The sequence below is a fragment of the Epithele typhae genome (assembly GCF_022376455.1).
Source record: "Epithele typhae strain CBS 203.58 chromosome Unknown BXZ73scaffold_37, whole genome shotgun sequence".
NCBI classification, from domain to species: Eukaryota; Fungi; Basidiomycota; class Agaricomycetes; order Polyporales; family Epitheliaceae; genus Epithele; species Epithele typhae.
The window spans coordinates 59,936-80,623 of NW_025954228.1; the positions used below are offsets into that span (position 1 = coordinate 59,936).

Genomic DNA, 20,688 nt, shown 5'->3' on the forward strand with positions numbered 1-20,688 from the left:
GAACTTTAGACATCTCCCATACGATGAGCATCACACGGGAACACCCCTCTCTGCGCCTCTCAGTCCTCCCGCAAACGTTCTTCGTTCGTCAGACCACCGAAGTCCCCAACGACGCCCTTGCCAGGCTCTGCGCGGATCCGCGAGCGTTCCTCTCCATCACCCGCACTGCGGACGAGTGGTCGCTCGTCGGGGAGTGCGCGGACGGCGACCTCGACGGGAAATGGATGTGCATCAAGGTTGCGGGACCGATGGACTTTGGTGCGTGCGGCTCCGCCGTGCGGGCCCTGCTGTGCGGGAGATCGCTAGGGTGTCGTGAACCCGTCTGAACCTTGGGCGCAGGGCTGACGGGCATTATGTGCGACTTGAGCACGCCGTTGAAGCGTGCTGGAGTACCGATCTTCGCCATCTCAACATGGTGCGTCCTTTCTGAGGCGTTTGACTCGGTGCTCATGCCGCCTTCGAACTCGACAGGAACACGGACTACGTCCTCGTGCCCAAGGAAAAAGTGGGCGACGCTGTGCTCGCCCTACGCGGAGATGGATGGCTATTTGACAGTAGCGTGCCGGAGATGAGCTCCAGCCAGGGGCCTGGTTGATGGGCGTGCAGTATTTGTACATGCCACTTGTTAACAGTCGACGCCATGTAGGATCCCTTCCTGGACCATGGCAGCTCGCATGGGCGAGACGGTCGTGAATGTCGTGGAAATAAACCAAAGCAGGAGCGTGGGAGTCAGGTGTATGATGCACGGCGGCAGCGACTGCTTGCTGTCATCCACATCCTCCTTGTATCCATGTCTTGCCCTCCACGTCCACCTTATTCCAACCTTGCGCTGCCAAAAATGACCGGGCGGTGTGTATAGGCTTCTGCCAGAAGGGCGATGCCTCACAGTATATCACTGTAAACGTGCTCCGACGCCAAAGCTTTGCCCTCTCTCACTCCCCCATGCGACCTCGAGATGGACTCTTTGCTCGAAGGATGTCCTCTTTCTATGTATCCCTTTCCCGACTGCACATCCTCGCTACCCAGCGACCCCGAATCCGTCGCCAAGTCCACATCTCCGCATGTTCATCCGTATTCGCATGCTTCGATCATCTGGCAGATTGAGGTGAATTGCTCACGTGCGCGCTTTGCATCTGGCGTACCTTCCGGAAACCCGCTTCCACGGATCGGCTCGCGTCAAATGGGAAGATCATCCGATGGTGGGTGTAGCGGGTTTCTCGCGTTCGAACGTCCCCATGTGGGCTGCCCCCAAATGCTTCTCCTCGATTGTGAACCAGTGCCTCAAAGGCGTCGTGTCCTTGCGGATCTCGTGCTCGGAGCCACCCAAGTTTTACGAGCCCGAAGACGCACAAAGCTCGGACAACAGACAGGAAAATCCATCCACAGTCCCTCAGCCTGCGCCAGTGTCGGTCCATCCGAAGACGGTTCACGATATGTGTTTCCCGCAGGTTGTCTGCAGAACCCTCAGCCGTTCCCTCCCCTCTCTTACTCGACTCACCATCGCCGGCGTCCGACTTTGCAACTTCACCGACTTTGCCAACGTCCTCGGCGGCTTCCCGCTTCTTAAATACCTCGCGTGCCGCAACGTACGCTGCTCACAGCTCGGGCGTGCACCGGGGTGGGTTCCCCGCAGGCTTGCGAGAGGCGAATTGCTCGCGCACGGTCGTGGTACGTGTCCACAAGGTCATGCGAAGCCAGGACAGCGCTGATGGCCATGCAGTGTGTCCCCGCGCCCGGACATGCAGGGTTCATTCCAAGTCTGCTGCAGATGCTCCTTCCTGATGTGCTCGACTACCTCCACATCTGGGGATTCCAGGAGCTCGTGGACGTCGAAGATTCATCTCTTGTCCACTTTTTCGTCGACGCGCGTCCTCATCGTGTGGTCGCAGGCATGAACGACGGTCTTTCCCTCGGCCGTTTTTCTTCGCTCCGCAAGCTCGAGGTTGACCTGAATTGGGATGTCCTTCGGCTCCGGCAGATTGACGACGTCATCGTCGTCCTCCAGGCGACGCTTGAGAAGTGGTCCGTCGCGCGACCCCCGAAGCTGGTGCAGGCAGCACCGAAAAGCGCGGCGAGGAGCCAGTGGTAAGTGCGAACTAGGCCTGGGGCCTGGCGATTGCACTCTTCTACGTGCTGAGGCTGTTGATGGGGCATTTGTGATGATGTGGGCTTGCAGATCTGGACGATACTGCGGTCGACGTGCGGCTCACACCTACACCGCCGCGGACGGAAGAGGATGAGCCGATGCAAATGTACCTCTTACGGCGGGCGTGGATTATGCATGGGTGACATATGCTTGAGTATGAAACAGGTGAGTACCTGAGAATTCAGCATGACATGTACAGCTGCTGAACAGACTACCAGAGTACGACGATTGGGCCTGAGATCTGATGTCAGATACCTCCCGAGTCCCGAGCGTAGCGCTTTTCGCTCATGGCGTTGGGCGCTGTAGTCGGCTCCTCAGCTGTCGACTCGTTGCTCTACGTCTTTGTGTAGAGATAACTAAGCCTTCGGAACACATCTTCTCGGGTCATCTCGGTGGAGGCCAGCCGGCTTGCTAATTCCCAGCCGATCACAGCGAACTTGGGGCGCTGCGCGTGCTGGAATCGTTCTCTGGCCCCGTCCGCAGTACTTCTGAAGTGTTCGTGGGGAAGCCGTCCTCCTCGTGCCGGGATGCGGAAAAAGCGAGTCAATGGGTCTCCACTTCTCTGAGGCAGAATAAACAGTCTCGATGACATCTGGACGTGTGTGAAGGACCAGTCGCCGGCTTTCTATGATTGGAGCGTGAGAAGATGACGACCACACTCTCTGCGTTTTGAGTGCGAGCTCCGTCTCATCCTCTCCTCGCTCTCCCGCTAGTCCTTTCTCAGCCCTACTTCCCAGTCCACTGTCTGCTTCGTCGAGCTGGCATGCTCATCACCACTTGTAACTGAACGCACGAACACGCCGCAGGGGTATTTCCTCAACGACAACGTCTAGACGCCAGGATGTCGTCTTCCTTTGGCCTGAAGGCTTGAAGGACCTCTCAACCGTTCACCATGTCAAGCCCGAGTCTGCTCGCCTCGACATGCTCACCTCGACGCCGCGAGTCTGATCGTCGTTGTCCACGCCCATCTTCGAAGCCAGGCTCGCGCACCCTGCGCCATTCCATCCGGCCTCCTGCCCACACCGGTGCTCACCAAGATCCCATCGCGTCCGGGGAGGCCGTGGTCCACCTCGAGTGAATCCGGGGCTATATCCGGCGGCGGGACTCCCAGGCCCCCTCCGTCTCCGTTTCTCGCCCCCCGTTGCGCAGCGTCATGGGAAGACACACCTTCGACATCCACTTCCCCACCCCCGTCAGCCGCCACGCTCTCCAGCTGGCGTTTATATACGGCCCTACCCCCTCGCCAAGACTGTTGTGAGCATCCTCTGCTACTCTCCTCGGCATCCTCTGTGCGTCTCCTCCCCCCAGTCGTCGCTGCTCCTTCCCCCACGACGCAATCATGGGCCTCAGCCAGTCGCTACCCACCCCGGCACCCTTTCCTCTCACACCTTTTGAGGTCAAGGCGCGCAACCATGCCCATATCATGTTCTTTGCGTACCTTGTAGGCCTGCCGCTTGGCGTCTGCCTCGCGCGGTACCTGCGCACTTTCATGCACGGGTGTGTCTCGGGTTGTCGCTGTGTATCTACACCCTTTTTCAAATTGACCCTCTTGCATCCCCCAGATGGTTGCTTCCGCATGCCCTCGTGAACGGGCTCTTCGTCGGGCCGCTGGTGATCGCAGGCTACGCACTTGGCTTCCAAACTACGACCGCCGCGGGGTTACCACACTTCACGGACCCACACCAAGTACGTGTCTTTCTGCTGCTACCCACCGTTAAACGCGCTTTGCCGACGCATACACCCACTCCCCGCACAGAAAATCGGCCTTGCACTCTTCGTGATGTACCTAATTCAGGTTCTTCTCGGAGTGTTCATCCATTGGGTCAAAATTCCCGCGTACTGGAAGCCGATGCTCGGTCACCGCCCGCAAAACTTCGTGCACATCGCGCTCGGGCTCTCCATTCTCGCGCTCGCCTCTTACCAGGTGCGTCTCGCCCGACTTCTTGGTGCGTCCCTGTGTTGATTGGGACGCCGGGCAGACGCACTACGGCCTCTTCACAGAGTGGGGTCTCATCACCGGCAACGTACATCCGACCTCGATTGGATGCCGGCGGTTCTGGCTTGCGTTCGTTGTGGTGAGCACTTGGCTGTTTGTCTCGCCTTGCCATCATCTGCCCTCCTACCTCATGCCATCTGCTCTTCTCATTCCCCATTGCTTCGCCTTTTTCTCTGTTGACGGACTCTTGCTGACAGCCATCCCTCAGATCACATGGGGCTTCTACATCATCGGCCTCGCACTCCTCCCGCGCCAGGTCCGGCAGGAGCGTCGTGCGCTCGAGCTCAAGGACTCTGACTCAACCGAAGGCAAGGCTCCCATTGCCCAGTCTGCGGCGTGAGCGTGAGACCACGTGCTGGAGGGTACGATGTATCATGCGTAACGAGTGCAACTATGATGATGTCTTTTCATTCGTGTACTATATTCTGTACGACTTTTCACGATATACCATGTTAACGTTTTCTTGACGTTTTTTTTTGTTTGGAGAACATGTTCGCCGACTTGATAGTTGTTACACAGCGGTGCGGCGCGGGGATAGACACATAGTGCGGATAGACGGTCGTCAAACCTTTGGTGCAAATGGTACAACTCGTACTTGACGGGATCGACAGCCTGAGGGGGAGATTAATGAAGATGCACAAGAGCGAGAACGTTCATGTTCCCGGCGCGGCGGGGTAACGACCCTCGCGATCTCCCATTTGTTCGCCATTACTGGATATTGTCACGGGCGCGTCGTCTTTGAGCGAACAAATGCCGCCTTGCGAGCCTCCCGGGCCCTTTCCCTCCCAAGCTCAAACGCGGACTCACAGGAGTGCCGACAGCCCGTCGGCGATTGCGACTCGGCAGCGAGTCGGAACGATGTGAATATAATATTCCGGAGATGCTTCGCGACCGGGAGGATCGCTCAGGGAGGATGGATCTATGTATCTCTACCTCCCAGCATGCACTCCAATATTCCGGTCCTCTTCTCCCAGCGCGTCACTTTACCCGTACTAGCCTGTGACAAAGCCCCCGTTGTCCCACCGGACAGTCCTGCTCGTCCATCCCCGCCCGCTCCGATGACCCGTTCGCCGATCCACTGCCGCTCTCGACCTCCTCCCACAGCGCCTCGCCCTCCCATCCGCCCACGACCGCCCGCACCTCCACGACCCGCACGTGCGGGAAGCCCGGCAACGCGCCCCCGTCCTCCTCCCGCACCCGCCCCAGCCCTCCGTACGCCCCCGCGCCCCCGTCGCGCCACACGCGCACGCGCTCGAGGCGCGGCACCTCGCTGCGCGCGTCCAGCCAGCGCGCCGCGGCGCCGCGCGCCGACGCCGCTTCGATCCCCTGCGGATCGCCGTCCGCGCACGGGCAGAGGTCCAGCGCGCGCAGCATCCCCGCGCGCAGGAGCAGCGGTGGCGGGTCCGCCCCGTGGGACGTGTGTCCGTATCCCGTGTCGTCGCCGTCGTCGGGGTGGGGGTCCAGGCGCAGGGTGAAGGAGAACGTGAGGAGGGTGAGCGCGGGGCACAGCTCGTCGAGGCGCGCGAGCGCCGGCGACGGTGCCCCCGGCTCGGAGAGGCGGAGGTCGAGGTGCGCGAGGCGCGCGCCGTGGGCGGCGAGGAGCGCGTGGGGGGATGCGGGGCACTGGTGCGCGGCGAGGAGCGCGTGGGGGGATGCGGGGCACTGGTGCGCGGCGAGGACGCGGAGGCGGGGAAGGATGAGCGTGTCGACGACGAAGTGGAGGAGGAGAGGGTGCGTGGCGCGGAGATGGAGGGTTTCCAGCGCGGGGAGCGTGATGGGCTCGAGGGCTCCGAGGGTCGCGTCGGGGAGGTCGAGCGCGGCAGGCACATGTGAGGAGGTGGAGGGTGTTTCGAGGTGCAAAGAGACTATGTGCGGCGCGGACGAGAGGAGTGTGTGGAGAGAGACGAGGTGGGGCCCGTCAAGGCTGAGGGAAAGGTCGAGCGTTTGAAGGCGGGAAGCGAGGTGATGGCGGATTGCCGCGTTCGCTGGGCCTACGTCGGGGTAAGTAGGGAGGAACCATTTCGGATTGAATGCATCGAGGACTGGATCTAGTGCTGCGTTTGTAGCCTTGGGATTGCCTAGCGGGAATTCTGGGTGCGGATGGAAGGAGAGAGCACGCAAGGATGTGCAACGGGTGAGGATAAGACAAAAGGCTTCTTGGATGACATCAGCGCAAGGAGTCCAGACTACGCACGAGTCCAATCGCAGCCACTTCACAAGCCTAGCAGGATCTCCAGACAGAGATCGGTGCGTGCGTGAAGCCAGAGAGCATGGATCCAATGTACGAGCGAGAGCAACTATTTGTCCCATTCGTCGAAGTACGATATCTTCGTATAGTACCTCAGACGCGGGCCCGAGGAGAGTCTTGCAGACAAGGGTCAGGGTCTTGCGTGTTTTGAGACCCGTAGACCACGAATTTGGTATCTCTTGATTGTTCAGCTGGTCATAGTAATGATGATGAGGAGAACCTGTAGCCCTGAATATATGCAGCAGAAGTTCGTGTGGAAGCTGCGAGATCTTCGCCGCTTCTGGGCGCTGTGCATGCTGTATAAGTGACACCGCTACAGTGAGCTCGCAGTGAAGCTTACTGGTCTGCAATCTTTACATGATGTTACAGCACTGGCAACCCTTTGCCGGCCAGCACGAGCTATCTCGAGCGCAATAACGTTGTGGGGATCTTCTGACATAAATTGGGAAAGTCGGGAGATTCTGCGAGACACAAGTGCTGGGTTAGAGGAGGTGACGGAAACAAAATATGGACACAGACTGCACAATCTTCTATCAGGTCGACTGCCCAGGTGGCCAAGATTCGGACATCATCGTCGTCTTCAGGCTGTACTCTGGTGGCGATGCCGTGCTGACGTGCAGGCCGAGTCGCACCGATTAGATAAGATCAGATCCACGGTCTCAGCTGGGAACCTCGCACGCTATACGATACGGCCACGCCTCGCAGTATCACGGCTCAGAAGCACTTAAGAGCGTATGTATCGGAGAAGGAGGCTTGGAAGCTTATAACGACCGCTTCCAGAACGTAGCTCGTGTGAGGCCGTGACGCGAAAGCAGCGCAACGATGCAAAACGCCTCCTTGAAATCCCAGATGAGGCCGGTACCAGCACGCCCCGGGGCAACGGTGTCTCAGGCCATGACAATGGCGACAAGCGAACGGCCGCCGCCGCTCCCAAACCCCACACTCTCATCTATTCAAACACGCTACTGCGTCACACGTTACCACGCATGTCGCAACGCGAAGCAGAAACGAGGCGATAACTTGTCACACCGCGCGTGCGCGGCCTGAGGGAATCTGAACAACCCGATTAACGAATGGTATTACAGAGCGTATTTGGTCAGGATGCCTCTACTGCAACGCGCGAGCGACGACGGTGCGCAGGTCTACTTGCCGAAGACCTTGACGCGCTCCTCGACGGGCGAGAACTCCTTGGCACCCGCGGGCGCGGACGGCTTGCCGAATGGCATCTGCGCGACCAGGCTCCAGGTGTCGGGGAGGCCCCAGGTGGAGAGCACCTGCTGGGTGATGAGCGGGTTGTAGTGCTGGAGGGTGGCGCCGAGGCCCTCCTTGGCGAGCGCGGTCCAGATGATGAACTGGAGGATGGCCTGTGGTGCGCGCGACGGTCAGTGCGCGGTCGCGAGAGGATGCGGAGGGACGGGAGGAGAGCGCGCGACAGGAAAGAGACACGCACGGAGGAGTGCTGCGACCAGCCGGGGAAGTTGTCGGCGTAGATGGGGAAGGCGTCCTGGAGCTTCTTCACGGGCACGGAGTCCTCGAAGAAGAGGACGGTGCCGTGGCCGGCGGCGAAACAGCCGTTGACCTTGCCCTCAGTGGCGCCCCATTGGTCGGCGGGGACGATGGGCTTGAGGGTGTCGAGGACGAGCTGCCAGACCTTCTTGTGCTCGTCGCCGAAGAGGACGACGGCCTGAGGGGAGACGGGGATCAGCGCGGGCGCACGAAAGGCAACAAGGGAGGAGGCGTACGCGGGAGGACTGCGCGTTGAAGGAGGAGGGGGTGTGCTTGACGGCCTCGGAGACAATCTCGACGATCTTGTCGTCGGGGATGGTGGACTCGGAGGTGAGGGTGTAGATGGAGCGGCGCTCCTTGATGGCCTCGATGAAAGCGGCGGACATGCTGGGAGTAGTGGCGACGGCGGCGGCGGGTGCGGGGGTGGGAGCGGGTTTGGCGTCGGGCACGGGGGCGTCGGCGGGCTTGGCAGAGGTAGAGGCGGGCTTGGAGAGCTGCTGGGAGAGACGACGAGGGAGGGTGAGGGACGAGCGCAGGAATTTATACGCAGAGGACATGGTGAGTGGGGGCGTCGGCTGAGCTCGCGGCGCGATCGCGCGTTGAAATGCGCGGGCGACGCCTCCGCTCGCGCGTTCGCGCGCATCCCGGGCTGAATCAGCCGCGCAGACAGGCGGGCGAGAAGCGTTCTCCCTCGTCCCCGCAACGCCTGCGAGAGGTTTCGGCCCAAATAAGGACAGACGCCCACCACCACCGCCGGGCGCCGCGTGACGGCCCGCCCGGATTGGCACGCGTTTCCCACGATCGCGATCCAGCCCAGACACTGCGCGCCCGCCGCCGCCCGTGGCTGGACATACCAGAGCGTTGTCTCCCCAGCACAGAGAGCGCACGGCGTGGTCTGCGCGCGGCAGATGGCTCTGCCTGCGCTCACTCTCTTCTCCGTCCAGTCGCGCCTGCTGCAAGCGGATCCTTGTTCTCAGGCGCGGCGGGCCATCCAGGCACCTCGATGCAACGATCGATATCGGCACCCTGGCATTGTTGTACCATACGCCTCCAGAAGGCAGCAGTGATTCAGCACCCGCACAAATTGGCTAAATCTTATGACACTCGCTACTGTCAGCATTTGTCGACCATGATGCGTTGGAGGTCTATCACGCACGTCGATGTGCTCAGATAAGTGCCACGGGTTGATCCGCGAATCTTCCTGCCCCAGCGGTCTCGTCCTCAAGTCATCGAAACATCCAGACGTAAGTATCTTGAATCTTCAAATACTTTATCGCACATGACGAGCCTTATGACCTGACTACTGCGCCCGCGACGCAGACATCAGTACTGCTAATTCGCAGCAACATGCCAGTGTGGTCCGTACCTGGCCCGCACACAAGCGCTCTTTGACAGGGGGACAATTACGCTGATTGCTCATGGCTTCAATTGTCCTCCAGCTCGACGTCGGCCTCGGTCCCCGCCCTCGTGTCGTCATACCAGTCCTCGTCCTCGCCATCTTCGCCCTCGACCGCGTTGATGGACGCGCCAAGGGAGCCCACCATCCGTTCAAAACGGATGGTTTCTGCGCCCAAACCGGTCCCGGTCAGTGTTGAAGGGCTGTCGGAGTGCGTGTCTCTGTTGACAGACTGGAGGTGGACGAGGAAGCGGGACACAAGGAGTGAGGTAAGCCTACAAAGCTGATTAGCACCGCCTGAGTCAAGACTCGATGCCGACGTACGGGTCTGTGAACGTCGTTACGAAGCTGACAGGCGTGACGGGTCCGCCGAACTGTGTTTGTAAGTTGAGCACTTGAATGAATCGCTGAGTGACCGAAGGCCGAGGAACGCACCTCCAACACCGTCAGAGCAATGTGAAGGGCGTTCAACACAGACATAGCGCTGAACGGTGTGAGACGGCTGTCCCTAAGATATTCTAGTCAAGGTGCTTACAGAAAGTACAGCGATCCTACTCATGCGTGAGCTAGGACCATCTGAGGCTGTATACATGGGAGGACTCACCATCGCGCAGGAGCACGTCCGCGAAAGATGCTCGACCTATCTTCGTCTGTGTACTTGCACCTGACCGGACGAGCGTGTACCAAGTAACGAGGATAACCAGGACGTCGGCAGAGATGAGGGATGCCCGAGAAACGACTGTCACTGAAGCCACTCAGTTATCGGATGCTCTCCGTGAAGGTCGTTTCTGGTACGTACTACTATACGGACGTCAGCACCAATACCGCGTCAAGATCAACCCACTCACTTCCTCGCGAACTCGGGTGTTTGTATGCTCTGTGCTATGCATGTACCGCTTGACGCATCCTCCACTGGGACCATCTGTACGATCTGCAGCTGTGGGTAGAACATGAGCGCCACTTCATCACGAAAGATCAAAGTAAAAGTAGACGCACAATGTTGATCGGCACTGGGACAATCGCCAGCAAGAAAATCACAAGCGCCACCGCCCGCGCCTTCCAGACCTGTACATCGCGCAGCCTGCACAGCGCGAGCGCGCGCAGCGCGGAGAACGCTATCCGCGGGCCGCGTTAGCTACCTGAAAGCTGTGAACAACGGACGACAGCGACTCACCCGCCCAGACTGCGTACTGGGAGAGGTCTAGCGCCTGCCCCGTCCTCGGCACGGCCATGCAACTAAAGTTCGAGTGGAGCGTGAGCGGGTGGGATAGGGATGGAGATTAGGTGCACATGCCTCTGAAAATAGTGTAAGTAACGAGGGCGACGGGTCGCAGTCGGAAAGCACTCACCTCGACAGTGGTCAGAGGGAAGAAGCCAGATATTAGGAAGTACAACGTGAAGAGGAGTGTGATGTAGCGGTTGGCGAGGAAGAGAGATGTGGCCCCGGTGAGTTTTCTGATCCAGAAGTAGGTCACTTCTTCCCTCAGGAGAAGGAGGTACTCGAATAACACGAGTGCTGAATATTGAATCACGATGAGAGTCCGGTATAGCGAATCGGAGTGCTGGTGCCTACCAATTGACGCTATGCCACAGTAGCTGCTTATTATTCTGTAGGTAGATGAACACGGAATATATAACATGAGATAGGATGGTCTACGCACCCATTGTTCAAGTCGGCAATGAGCGCCGAGATGTCTGGCGAGGAGGTGTCCATGGGGAAGAGAGAAGGGCGACGCAGGATCGGGTTTCGCGACGCGGCCACCGCACGGGCTCTAATACTGCCCCATACTTTCCCGCTCCACGCCTGCTCGCCCGGGATTTGAGTGCATCACTGGAGTCAACAAAAGAAGTACCGGTTTTGACAGATGCGGTGCCGTCGTTTTATTCCTTGATGCGAAGGCAATGTTGCTGAGCCCGGAAAAGTAGACGACATACTTACGTAGGAGTCAAAAGTAGAGTTCCGTATACGTAATGGCAAGACATACGATGTCTTCCTGAAGAATGACCCAAACTCGCCAGGAGTGAACATGTCGCATACATTCGTCTTGGACCCTTGCTCTTGCTCGTATTTCACTAGTTCCGCACCGAGTCAAGGCATGGTCAGAGCACGGTCACACCGGGGAGCGACTGCCATCCGCTGGGCAGACTGTGGTGAAGTTGTCGTCGTAGCCAGCCCCGTGGGCGTCGAAGAGGACGGCGGCCTCCGATGTCAACACGGCCAAACAACCGCCACCCGGGCCGTGCAAGACCCCGGGGCCGGGTCGCGATCGTGGGCCGCTTGCCGGTCTTGCGCCACCTTTTGCGCTCTCCTCGTCATGACACAGTAAACCAGCCCTCCTCGCCCTCCTCGCCTTCTCCCTCAACGATGTTCGCCAACTCCGTCCGCCGCCAGCTCGCGGCCGCGACCCGCTCCTCAGCTCGTCGCGCATCCACCTCATCCTCCACCGCCTCGTCCTCCTCGTCCTCCTCTCCCCTCTGGCGACGCGTTCGCCTCACCGCCGGCGCGACCGCGCTCGCCGCGACCTCCTACTACCTCGGCGCGCTCTACCCGCCCGAGTTCGCCCACCTCCTCTCCCCGCGCAGCGCCCCGCCCCCGCTGTGCCCAGACGACCCCGCCGCGCTCGCGCACGTCGCCGCGCTCGAGGAGGAGCTCCACAAGCTGCCCGTGCTCCTGGCGCACCGCGCCCAGACGGGCGAGGACGACTGGTACGAGGCGCGCCCGTACCTCAACATCCCCGAGGAGCGCCGCGTCAACAGCCTCACCGCGGGCACCCTCAAGGGCCCCGGCAAGCTGGCGGTCGCGCCGCTCGTGCGCGCGCGCCACGACGCGCGTGAGAACTGGATCTTCATCCACGTCGGACGCGCGCTCTGCGGGCACGAGGGGGTCATCCACGGGGGGCTGCTCGCGACGCTGTTGGACGAGAGCCTGGCGCGAGTGGTGAGTGCTTCTCTGTTCTGGCGATGCTCCTGCGCGTTCCGCGACCCGTGCTCGCTTCGAGAGTGGAAGAGGGAGGTGCTGATGTACTTGCGTACAGGCGCTCCTGAACCTCCCCGAGAAGGTCGGCGTAACGGCCAACCTGACGATTAACTACAAGGCGCCGACCCGCGCCGACCAGTTCATCGTCATCAAGGTGCGGCTGATCGAGGCCCAGGGGCGGAAGTCCCGGGTGGAGGGCACGGTCGAGGACATGTCGGGCAATGTCCTCGTGGAATCCAAGTGCGTATCCTCTCCCCCCGAGAACGCTCTCGTCGCTCATGCCGACCGCGTCCCAGTGCTCTGTTCGTGCAGCCGCGGTACGCCAAGCTGCTGAACTCGACGGCTGTGCGGTCGATGCTGGGCGAGCCTCCCAAGACGAAAAAGGAGATCTCGCCAGAAGGCACGCCGCAGCCCGTCCACCTTCCAGGCGGCGCACAAACACTAGTGAAGAATGACAGTTAGGACGTTCACATTTAGGGCTTGACGTTGTCTTTTCTCGCTATCGTAGACCTTGCCTATAGACACACGATTTGACTTTTTACTATGGACGCAAAAATGCGGTAGGCCGCCTGCGAAGAGAGAACACTGGCTTCCCCTTTCTACTGAATCTGCTCGCGTCGTTGCAGACCACGGGAGCTGAAGAGCAATATTACGGTCGCTGAGGAATCGGGTCCCGGAAGCAAACGTCGGGCCGCAAGTTTCGGTGGCGGTGTCCCAGCTGCGATACTACTGCGCTCCCATTCAGAGGATCCGGAACACATACCCGCAAAACTGCGAACAACGCCCAAGCAACCTGCGAGCAGAGACATGGCCTACCAAATTTTACAGAGTCTTGGGCCAGCCTCACTGAGGCGCAAGGCAGTCACGACACAGGTGCGTATGGTTAACGTGCGGGCGTAAACTTTATTGATCGGACTCGAGCAGCGGTTCCAGATTTGTGCTTGCGATAGACGCCAAAGAGGTAACATAGCCGGGTCCTGGAACGGAAGTATTCTCTCGGTGTCTGCTACCGGACCTCGCGAGGAAGCTGCGTTGCACCCATGGCCTTTCCGACAGCGCGATGCAGTGCGGGAGTGTCCTCCCCACCCCGCTCTCTACGCGCCGGGGGCGAAATATAAGTAGGCTGTTCGTACCCTGCGACATAGCTCATTCGTCTTCAGAGGCACTCTCGTTTTCCACCTCCACTCCGGCTTTCTCCAGGCATTTTCTTCGTCTTGATTGCTTCATGAGGTCCGTACGCGCGCTCTGCTCTTCCGCCCTGCATCTTCACGCACCCATAATATAGCCCGCCTCCATTATTCGTACCCCAGCCGGCCAGGGGCGGATTTGCTCCCCAATACGGTTACCCACCGCCAGTACATGCGGGATACGACCCGTACCTCGAGCCGACAGCACAATCCTACGTGCGCCCGTCCTCGGATGTCGTCGCACCCCTCAACCCGCCCCACGGCGGTTACAAGGGGAACCAGATACCCGTCGACTATCGCGTTGCTGCTGCGCGCACCCCCAGTCCGACTCCGAGCGAGGCAGACGCACTCACGGACAAGCAGCGGAAATCCAAAGGCCTGAGGCAGTATCTCAACGCAGAGTGGTTGAAGGAACCCCGCAACCTCTGTGAGTCCTCCTTATTCCCGAGCACCGAGCGCGAAGGATGAACGCGGCCACGCGCAGTCACCGCAGTCGTCACCCTCGTCCTAATCGGCGCGGTGATTGCGTTCGTCGCGCTGCAAAGCACGATCATCAACGCGATGAAGCCCGCGACGAATTGGCTGCTCAAGTGCGTATTCCCTCTGCGCGTCGCGCGCACCGTCGATCCTGACGTCCAACACAGTACGCCTGGCGCGTGGACCGTTCCCATCGGGATTATGATCATACTCTCTTTCCCTCCGGTGCGCATCCCCCGTGCGTTCCCGCTTCGCACGTGCTGATATCTCCCTCGCCAGCTCTTCGGCCATGAGCTTGTTGCGCTCTTCACGGGCGTCGTTTGGGGTCCTTGGGTAGGTTTCGGCATCGTCGCGGCAGGAACCATCTTGGGCGAGCTCTGCACCTACTTGTACGCCGCTCCAACCTCCCCGTAGTAGATTGTGCGCATTGAACTTGTTCCAGCGCCTTCAAGTACTGCTGCTCAAAGCGTGCACAAAAGCAGGAGGAGAAGAACCTCAAATATGCGCTCACCGCCGAAGTTATCAGGGAAGGCGGCCTGCTCATCGCCATCATAGTCCGCTATAGCGCCCTCCCCGGCCACAGTACGTCCATACACCCATGCTTCGCGCCCACCACCTCTTCCTCACCCCTTACGCTGACGCAGTGGCGACCGCGATGTTTGCGACTTGCGGCATGTCCGTGTGGACCTTCTTCCTCGCCACCTTCATCTCTCTCCCCAAACAGTTCGCTGCCGTCTACCTCGGCTACTCCGAAAACGTCTCGAAGGACGACGCCAACTCCAAGCACACCAAGGTCGTCAAGATCGTCGTCATTACCGCCACCGTCTTGGTCACGATATTCGCGATGCGCTTCATCAACGCGCGCATCGAGGCGATCAAGGTCGGCTTCATCTACCGGCGCCGCAAGGCGCGCCAGGCGAAGCTATCAGCTGGGCGTGAATAGAGCGCGAACGCGGCATCGATGTGTGACTGTGTAATGGGCGCTTGATCAAGTAGAGCTTATATAATCTCTGGTCACTGCTGGCAGCAAAGCCACTAGCTCATTGTTCGAACGAGTGCACCTCTCGACGCGCGATCCATCAAGTCATTCAAGAGCCAACAACTGGGCTTAAGCATCTGCTAAATCTTCCAGTGCAGTCGAAGGGATCGCTGCTACCATCTGATACGTTCCGCATGGCTCGTGATGCCCTGACGTTATGCAATGGCGACTGCCATGACCACATCATCTCAGAAAACGTATTCCTGAGAAAAGAGGTCTCAGAGCTGAAACATGTATATTTTTGTTCGCTTTATTGAGGCACCACTTGACATCCTGGTTTGTCTACAGACGCTTCATTCCTTACAGCTCACCGCGGCCACGCTGCTGCATTATCTTGGGGTAAGTGGGTCCTTCAAAAACATTCATGTACACATCCTAAAAATGCGTTGCATGTACCATTACAGGCTTCGCCATGCATCAAGCCTTCGAAATCCTTCGATAATACCCCTCAAGAGCTTCAGCTCAGGATCTTCTCAGAAGTATTCCCTAAGCCATGGCACCACTTGGATCCGTCCGTCTCTCAATCTGGAGACAGTCCATGGCTGCGCGCCCTCAAAACGAAACTCGAGCTTCCTCTGATATGCAAATCGACATGGTGGGCAGCGTCCAAGGTACTCTACGAAGATATCGTCATCCGACGCATGGACCAGATTGCTCCCCTCGCCAAGACCATGTCTTCTGACGCCTATCCCACCTCCCAACTCCGCCTCATGGTCAACAGTCTCCGCATGGACACGTGTGTCGTCTGGCACGAGGCCTTCGCCGATTGCCGAACCTCACTCGCTTCCATCCTCTCTCGGTGCTCCAACCTCACCTCGATCACGCACCGCTCGCACCCGGGCTTTGGGTTCGTCCCAGACACCCTGGTGTACGCGCACGCTGTTACGGGTGACATGTTTAACCCAACTTGGTTGGTCGCGCCGAGCTGTACAGGGTCGGATGTGATTTTGTCCATTGTCGCATCTCAGTTGACGCGCCTGGACGTCCATGCCGACCTCTCCAACTCAGTAGGTGTGCATGATCTGCACGCGGTTTTGAAACACGCGCCCTGCCTTCGTTTCCTAGTGGCGTGGCGATGGGACTCGGGAACCTTCGCTGTACCGGGTAACGGTAGCCTGCGAGACGACGCTGTTATTAAGCAGCATCATGACTTTCCTACACTCATTCTCCCTTCCCTGCTCGAACTTCGTGTGGACTGTAGTGCCATGCCCTTCCTCCCACGTTTCATCATCAACTACTGGATGCTCCCGAGCCTCCAACAGCTCACCATCAGGATAGGCGCCAATCCCATGGATCCGATGGAGGTAGTCGAACGATTCGGCGTCGGGCTCCGTTTCCTCCAATTCTTCCCCAGCTCTGGGAATGCATCCTTCACTCCAGAGCAGCAGGACCGCCTCACCAGCACATTAGAGTCGTGCTGTCCTCGCCTTGAACATCTCGTCCTCCCCGCCCTCAAACCTGCCGCCATCGCCCAGCATCCCATCCGCTCCCCGTCGCTCAAGTGGCTAGACATATGGATCGTCCACTCCACCGCGTTCTCGTACTACCCCCCTCTTTCGTGGAGGACCGGGCTCCGGCGTGTTGTGGTGTCCCCCACGGACAGCGCCGTGCCCGCGCTCGCCTCCGTCCGCCTCCTCGACGGCTCCGACGAGGCGTACAGTTCACAACCGGCGTCCTCCGCGAAGGCGGGGTGGCCGAGGCGCTTCCACCCCCGCACCCTCCTTGAGCTCGGCAGGGAGGGCAAAAGGCGCGCGCAGAAGGCCGTCACGCATCGGCTCCCCAACTGCGTGTTGGTCCAGACGGAGGTCGCGTTGGTGCGGGACAATACGGCGACGCACTTCAGACTCAGGGTCCGCGACGATCTGGTCACGCAGGCGGCGCTGGACAAGATAGCGTACGTCTCTGGAATCGACTGGGATTACGTGGACGGTGTGCAGTTGGAGAGGTGAGTAGGTGGCGGTAACAACATCCATTCTAATGCGTCAACCGTGTTCCGCAGCGAGGGCGATACAGAGCTCTCAGGAGAGAGCTACGCAGTGGACGAGGACGACGACAATCCGGGGGGAATCCACTGTACAGAGTACGACTCCCGGAACGACGACTCCAACGACTACGACTCTGAAGACTACGACTCCGACGACTTCGACTACGAGGAAGACGACTCCGACGACTCCAATGACTCCGACGACAACTCCGACGACTCCGGCGACACTTGGGATGATGAAGAAGTTGCTCACGATGCTGAGCTTCTGCGGGGCTTGAATGGGGAGCTAATGAGATAATCAGTTGCTCCAGGGGATCCGTAGTCACAAGCTCCTTAGAGCAAATACTCCATGATACTGTATTGCACGACGAACACATGACAGTGTGCTCCACGAGTGACAGGATCCATTCCAATAGGCTAACGGTGTTGCGCAGCCAGAGCAAGACAGAGGAGAAGAGTAACTAACGGGGCGATGAGCACGAGACCGAAACGACGTGCCCGTGTGGGCTTGACGGATATGATGCACCGCTGGTGAAGGCTACGATATCCAAGTTAACAAGCCTTGGTTGTGAGTCGAAATCCGCGTCGTTCTCACTCACCATGGCGTGCCTAGTGGCAGTTCTTCCCCTTGACCGGGTTCACGTACCCCGCCACTCCCTCGTACGTGTACCCCAGCGATCCCACCGCATTGTTCTTCTCGTTCACGTTCGTCGTGTAGAAGTGGTCCACCGCCGAATTCGAGTACATCCGGTACAGCGGGACGCTCCCGCACTTCGCGCTCGGATACACGTACGCGGCGACGCCCTCGCCCGCGTACCCGAGCTTCGACATCGCGTTGCTGCGCTCCGACGTGCTCGTCGTGTAGAAGTGGTCCGTGCCCCCCGAGCTGTACAGGCGATAGAGCGGAACCGCGCCGGCGACCTTGGCGTGGAAGACTTGAGCCGCGGTCCCCTCGTTGGAGTACCCGAGCGAGGTGACGGCGTGGTCGTGCTCGGCTTTGTCGGCGGTGTAGAAGTGGTCGGTGGCGGAGGGGCTGTAGGCGCGGTAGAGCGGCACGGTGCTGTCGCAGCACTCGGGGTGCGCGGGAGCAGTGGACTGGAGAGGGCCATGTCAGCCGGAGCGATCGGAGAGGAGAGAGAAAGGAGATGAACGCACGTGAGGCGGAGCACTGCTGGAATGAGCGCGAGTGGAAGTGTGGTGCACGCTGCTGGGGTGGGTGGAAGTGTGATGCACACTGCTCGGGTGGGTGGAAGTGTGATGAACACTGCTGGAATGCGTGGACGTGCGATGAACACTGCTGGAATGCGTAGACGAGGGGTGTACGCTGCTGGAATGCGTGGACGAGGGGTGCACGCTGCTGGAGTACGGGGAGGAGTACGGGTAAGAAGTACTCTCGGGGTACTCGGAGGAGGGGAGCTCGCTGCTCGAGTACGGGGAAGAGGGAATTGCACTGCTGGGGTAGGGCTCGGAAGAGGGGAGTGCGCTGGTGGGGTACTCAGACGGGGGAGCACTGTCAGAGTACGGGGAAGAGGGAAGGGCATGCACGGAGAAAGCAAGGGCAGACAGAACGAGAGCAGCAAAAGAAGACTTCATGGTGACGTGACGGAGATACTGGAGGAAACTGGAGAGGCTGGAGAGGACACTACAGTAGCTGGTGGCTGAGTGAGGTCTCTGCAAATTGACGAGCCTTTTAACCTGCAGGGAGACGCGAGAAGGCATACGTTCCATTATCCGTGCCCTGGGTCGAAACCATTATTGATGCCTGTCGTACATTGCTAGAAGTGTGTCGGAGTAGCAAGTGGCACAGATATTGGGGCTTCAGCTAGCGAGGCGGCAGGAATGACCGGGAGTGACCATTGAACCGACACACCGAGCACCACAGTCCAAACAGAAACGAGCAACCAACGTGAAACGGCGAGATGCTTACTTTCGCATCCATGGCCGCGGCGGAGCGGTGCAGACTGCGCTGGCGGCCGGAGCGACCCGGAGGGGCTTACCTCATCAGCCCATGTGATTCCGTCGTGAGAACACGAGCGCCGCTTTGGAGTTTGAACGTTTGAACGCTCAGGAGGCCGCCTTCGCCTACCACTAAGATCACAACTAACGATCGCGCTCGATATGGATGACGCTGAAGTGTCGTGCAAAGGCATATCCACCGACGATTATAGAACTGCGGTCACAGAGAACGCACTTCTGAGACGAGAAAACTCGGATTTGCGCCAGGTTCGAGTCGCTTTTGTGCCAACGAAGAACCGCTCATACCCACATGTTGCGCACACAGAACTTGCTCTGCTTGCAGTCCACTGTTGCCACGCTTCTAGAATCTCTTGGAGTATGCTTTTGTTTTGCGTCCCTCCGATTTCATGATGTCGCTGAGTCGCGGTCTTGTCGCAGTTATCACCGCGCTACACTGCAGCATTGACAGCCATTGGTGACATTCCATCAGAGCTTCAACTCAAGATATTCTCCGAGGTTTCTCCAAAGCCATGGCACGAAATGGATCCCTCCGTCGCTCAGTCTGGCGACAGCCCATGGATGCGCGCCTTTCGGGCGAAACTTTCGCTGCCTCTCATCTGCAGATCCACATGGTGGGCCGCGTCGAAGGTGCTCTACGAGGATGTTGTTATCCGACGTATGGGCCAGATATCCTCTCTTGCAAGGACTATGTCTTCCGAAGCACCACCAAGCTCAGACCTGCGCTTCATGATCAACAGCCTCCGCATGGACACGTGCATCGTCTGGCACGCGGCCGTCGATGAATGCCGAGCCGCGCTCGCCACTATCCTCTCTCGATGTCCCAATCTTACCTCGATCACGTACCGCTCGCATCTAGCCTTTGCCTTTGCCGACACATTTCAGGACTCGGTCGCATCGATGGACGGCATGCTCAACCCAACCTGGTTCGCCTCCCCTAGTTCCACCGGAAATGTACTGCTGTCTGTAGTTGGATCGCAGTTGACACACCTGGACGTCCATGCCGACCTGTCAAACGCGGCAGGTATGCATGCGCTGCACGCGGTTTTGCAACACACACACTGCCTTCGTTTCCTAGTGGCGTGGCGATGGGACTCGGGACCCTTCTCACCTTGGGAAAGGGCTCGCCTGCGAGACGACGGTGTTGTTGAACAGCACCATGACTCTCCTACACTCATTCTCCCTTCCCTGCTCGAGCTTCATGTGGACTGTAGTGTCATGCCCTTCCTCCCACGTTTCATCGCCAACTACTGGACACTCCCGAGGCTCCAGCGGCTCACCGTCGGGATCGGCGCCAATCCCATGGATCCGATGGAGACAGTCGAACGATTCGGCGTCGGGCTCCGTTTCCTCCAATTCTTCCCCAGCTCCGTGAATGCATCCTTCACTCCAGAGCAGCAGGACCGCCTCACCAGCACATTAGAGTCGCGTTGCCCTCTTCTCGAACACCTCGTCCTCCCCGCCCTCAAACCTGCCGCCATCGCCCAGCATCCCATCCGCTCCCCGTCGCTCAAGTGGCTCGACATATGGATCGTCCACTCCACCGCGTTCTCGTACTACCCCCCTCTTTCGTGGAGGACCGGGCTCCGGCGTGTTGTGGTGTCCCCCACGGACAGCGCCGTGCCCGCGCTCGCCTCCGTCCGCCTCCTCGACGGCTCCGACGAGACGTACAGTTCGCAGCCGGCGTCCTCCGCGAAGGCGGGGTGGCCGAGGCGCTTCCACCCCCGCACACTCCTTCGGCCCGGCGGGGAGGGCGAA

At 59.4% G+C, this 20,688-nt stretch overlaps 11 protein-coding genes across 11 annotated transcripts; 7 read left to right on the top strand and 4 right to left on the bottom strand.

Moving 5' to 3' along the window:
• Positions 1–23: 23 nt before the first annotated feature.
• BXZ73DRAFT_49617 (ACT domain-containing protein) lies at positions 24–595 on the top strand (the record flags this gene model as incomplete). The annotated part of the gene is made up of 3 exons (XM_048020283.1): positions 24–258; positions 340–415; positions 472–595. The coding sequence occupies 3 exons, from the start codon at positions 24–26 to the stop codon at positions 593–595; spliced, it is 435 nt and encodes a 144-aa protein (XP_047876108.1).
• Positions 596–1,235: 640 nt separating this feature from the next.
• On the top strand, positions 1,236–2,089 carry BXZ73DRAFT_103039 (uncharacterized protein; the record flags this gene model as incomplete). The annotated part of the gene is made up of 2 exons (XM_048015454.1): positions 1,236–1,586; positions 1,721–2,089. 2 exons carry the CDS (start codon positions 1,236–1,238, stop codon positions 2,087–2,089), a joined length of 720 nt encoding a protein of 239 aa, XP_047876109.1.
• Positions 2,090–3,485: 1,396 nt separating this feature from the next.
• Positions 3,486–4,482, top strand: BXZ73DRAFT_91003 (uncharacterized protein; the record flags this gene model as incomplete). The annotated part of the gene is made up of 4 exons (XM_048025826.1): positions 3,486–3,643; positions 3,709–3,832; positions 3,903–4,070; positions 4,126–4,482. The coding sequence occupies 4 exons, from the start codon at positions 3,486–3,488 to the stop codon at positions 4,480–4,482; spliced, it is 807 nt and encodes a 268-aa protein (XP_047876110.1).
• A 1,286-nt stretch (positions 4,483–5,768) lies between these two features.
• Positions 5,769–6,560, bottom strand: BXZ73DRAFT_1509 (uncharacterized protein; the record flags this gene model as incomplete). Its single annotated transcript, XM_048017508.1, has 1 exon — positions 5,769–6,560. A coding segment is annotated over one exon (792 nt), but the record flags the coding sequence as incomplete, so codon positions are not given.
• A 972-nt stretch (positions 6,561–7,532) lies between these two features.
• Positions 7,533–8,282, bottom strand: BXZ73DRAFT_49639 (Nitroreductase; the record flags this gene model as incomplete). Its single annotated transcript, XM_048020287.1, has 3 exons — positions 7,533–7,754; positions 7,841–8,074; positions 8,133–8,282. 3 exons carry the CDS (start codon positions 8,280–8,282, stop codon positions 7,533–7,535), a joined length of 606 nt encoding a protein of 201 aa, XP_047876112.1.
• Positions 8,283–9,320: 1,038 nt separating this feature from the next.
• Positions 9,321–11,006, bottom strand: BXZ73DRAFT_103042 (uncharacterized protein; the record flags this gene model as incomplete). The annotated part of the gene is made up of 12 exons (XM_048015455.1): positions 9,321–9,567; positions 9,617–9,666; positions 9,728–9,776; positions 9,828–9,843; positions 9,897–10,031; positions 10,187–10,229; positions 10,289–10,407; positions 10,467–10,500; positions 10,583–10,588; positions 10,642–10,808; positions 10,866–10,900; positions 10,954–11,006. The coding sequence occupies 12 exons, from the start codon at positions 11,004–11,006 to the stop codon at positions 9,321–9,323; spliced, it is 954 nt and encodes a 317-aa protein (XP_047876113.1).
• A 651-nt stretch (positions 11,007–11,657) lies between these two features.
• BXZ73DRAFT_91005 (Thioesterase/thiol ester dehydrase-isomerase) lies at positions 11,658–12,731 on the top strand (the record flags this gene model as incomplete). The annotated part of the gene is made up of 3 exons (XM_048025827.1): positions 11,658–12,230; positions 12,328–12,509; positions 12,566–12,731. The coding sequence occupies 3 exons, from the start codon at positions 11,658–11,660 to the stop codon at positions 12,729–12,731; spliced, it is 921 nt and encodes a 306-aa protein (XP_047876114.1).
• Positions 12,732–13,494: 763 nt separating this feature from the next.
• Positions 13,495–14,876, top strand: BXZ73DRAFT_103044 (snare associated Golgi protein-domain-containing protein; the record flags this gene model as incomplete). Its single annotated transcript, XM_048015456.1, has 7 exons — positions 13,495–13,499; positions 13,555–13,883; positions 13,941–14,046; positions 14,101–14,158; positions 14,213–14,322; positions 14,376–14,515; positions 14,578–14,876. 7 exons carry the CDS (start codon positions 13,495–13,497, stop codon positions 14,874–14,876), a joined length of 1,047 nt encoding a protein of 348 aa, XP_047876115.1.
• A 530-nt stretch (positions 14,877–15,406) lies between these two features.
• On the top strand, positions 15,407–16,921 carry BXZ73DRAFT_49694 (uncharacterized protein; the record flags this gene model as incomplete). Its single annotated transcript, XM_048020300.1, has 2 exons — positions 15,407–16,028; positions 16,095–16,921. Coding segments are annotated over 2 exons (1,449 nt in total), but the record flags the coding sequence as incomplete, so codon positions are not given.
• A 644-nt stretch (positions 16,922–17,565) lies between these two features.
• BXZ73DRAFT_91006 (uncharacterized protein) lies at positions 17,566–18,549 on the bottom strand (the record flags this gene model as incomplete). Its single annotated transcript, XM_048025828.1, has 2 exons — positions 17,566–18,016; positions 18,452–18,549. 2 exons carry the CDS (start codon positions 18,547–18,549, stop codon positions 17,566–17,568), a joined length of 549 nt encoding a protein of 182 aa, XP_047876117.1.
• An 828-nt stretch (positions 18,550–19,377) lies between these two features.
• BXZ73DRAFT_3250 (uncharacterized protein) lies at positions 19,378–20,655 on the top strand (the record flags this gene model as incomplete). Its single annotated transcript, XM_048017822.1, has 2 exons — positions 19,378–20,012; positions 20,052–20,655. Coding segments are annotated over 2 exons (1,239 nt in total), but the record flags the coding sequence as incomplete, so codon positions are not given.
• Between the last annotated feature and the right edge of the window lie 33 nt (positions 20,656–20,688).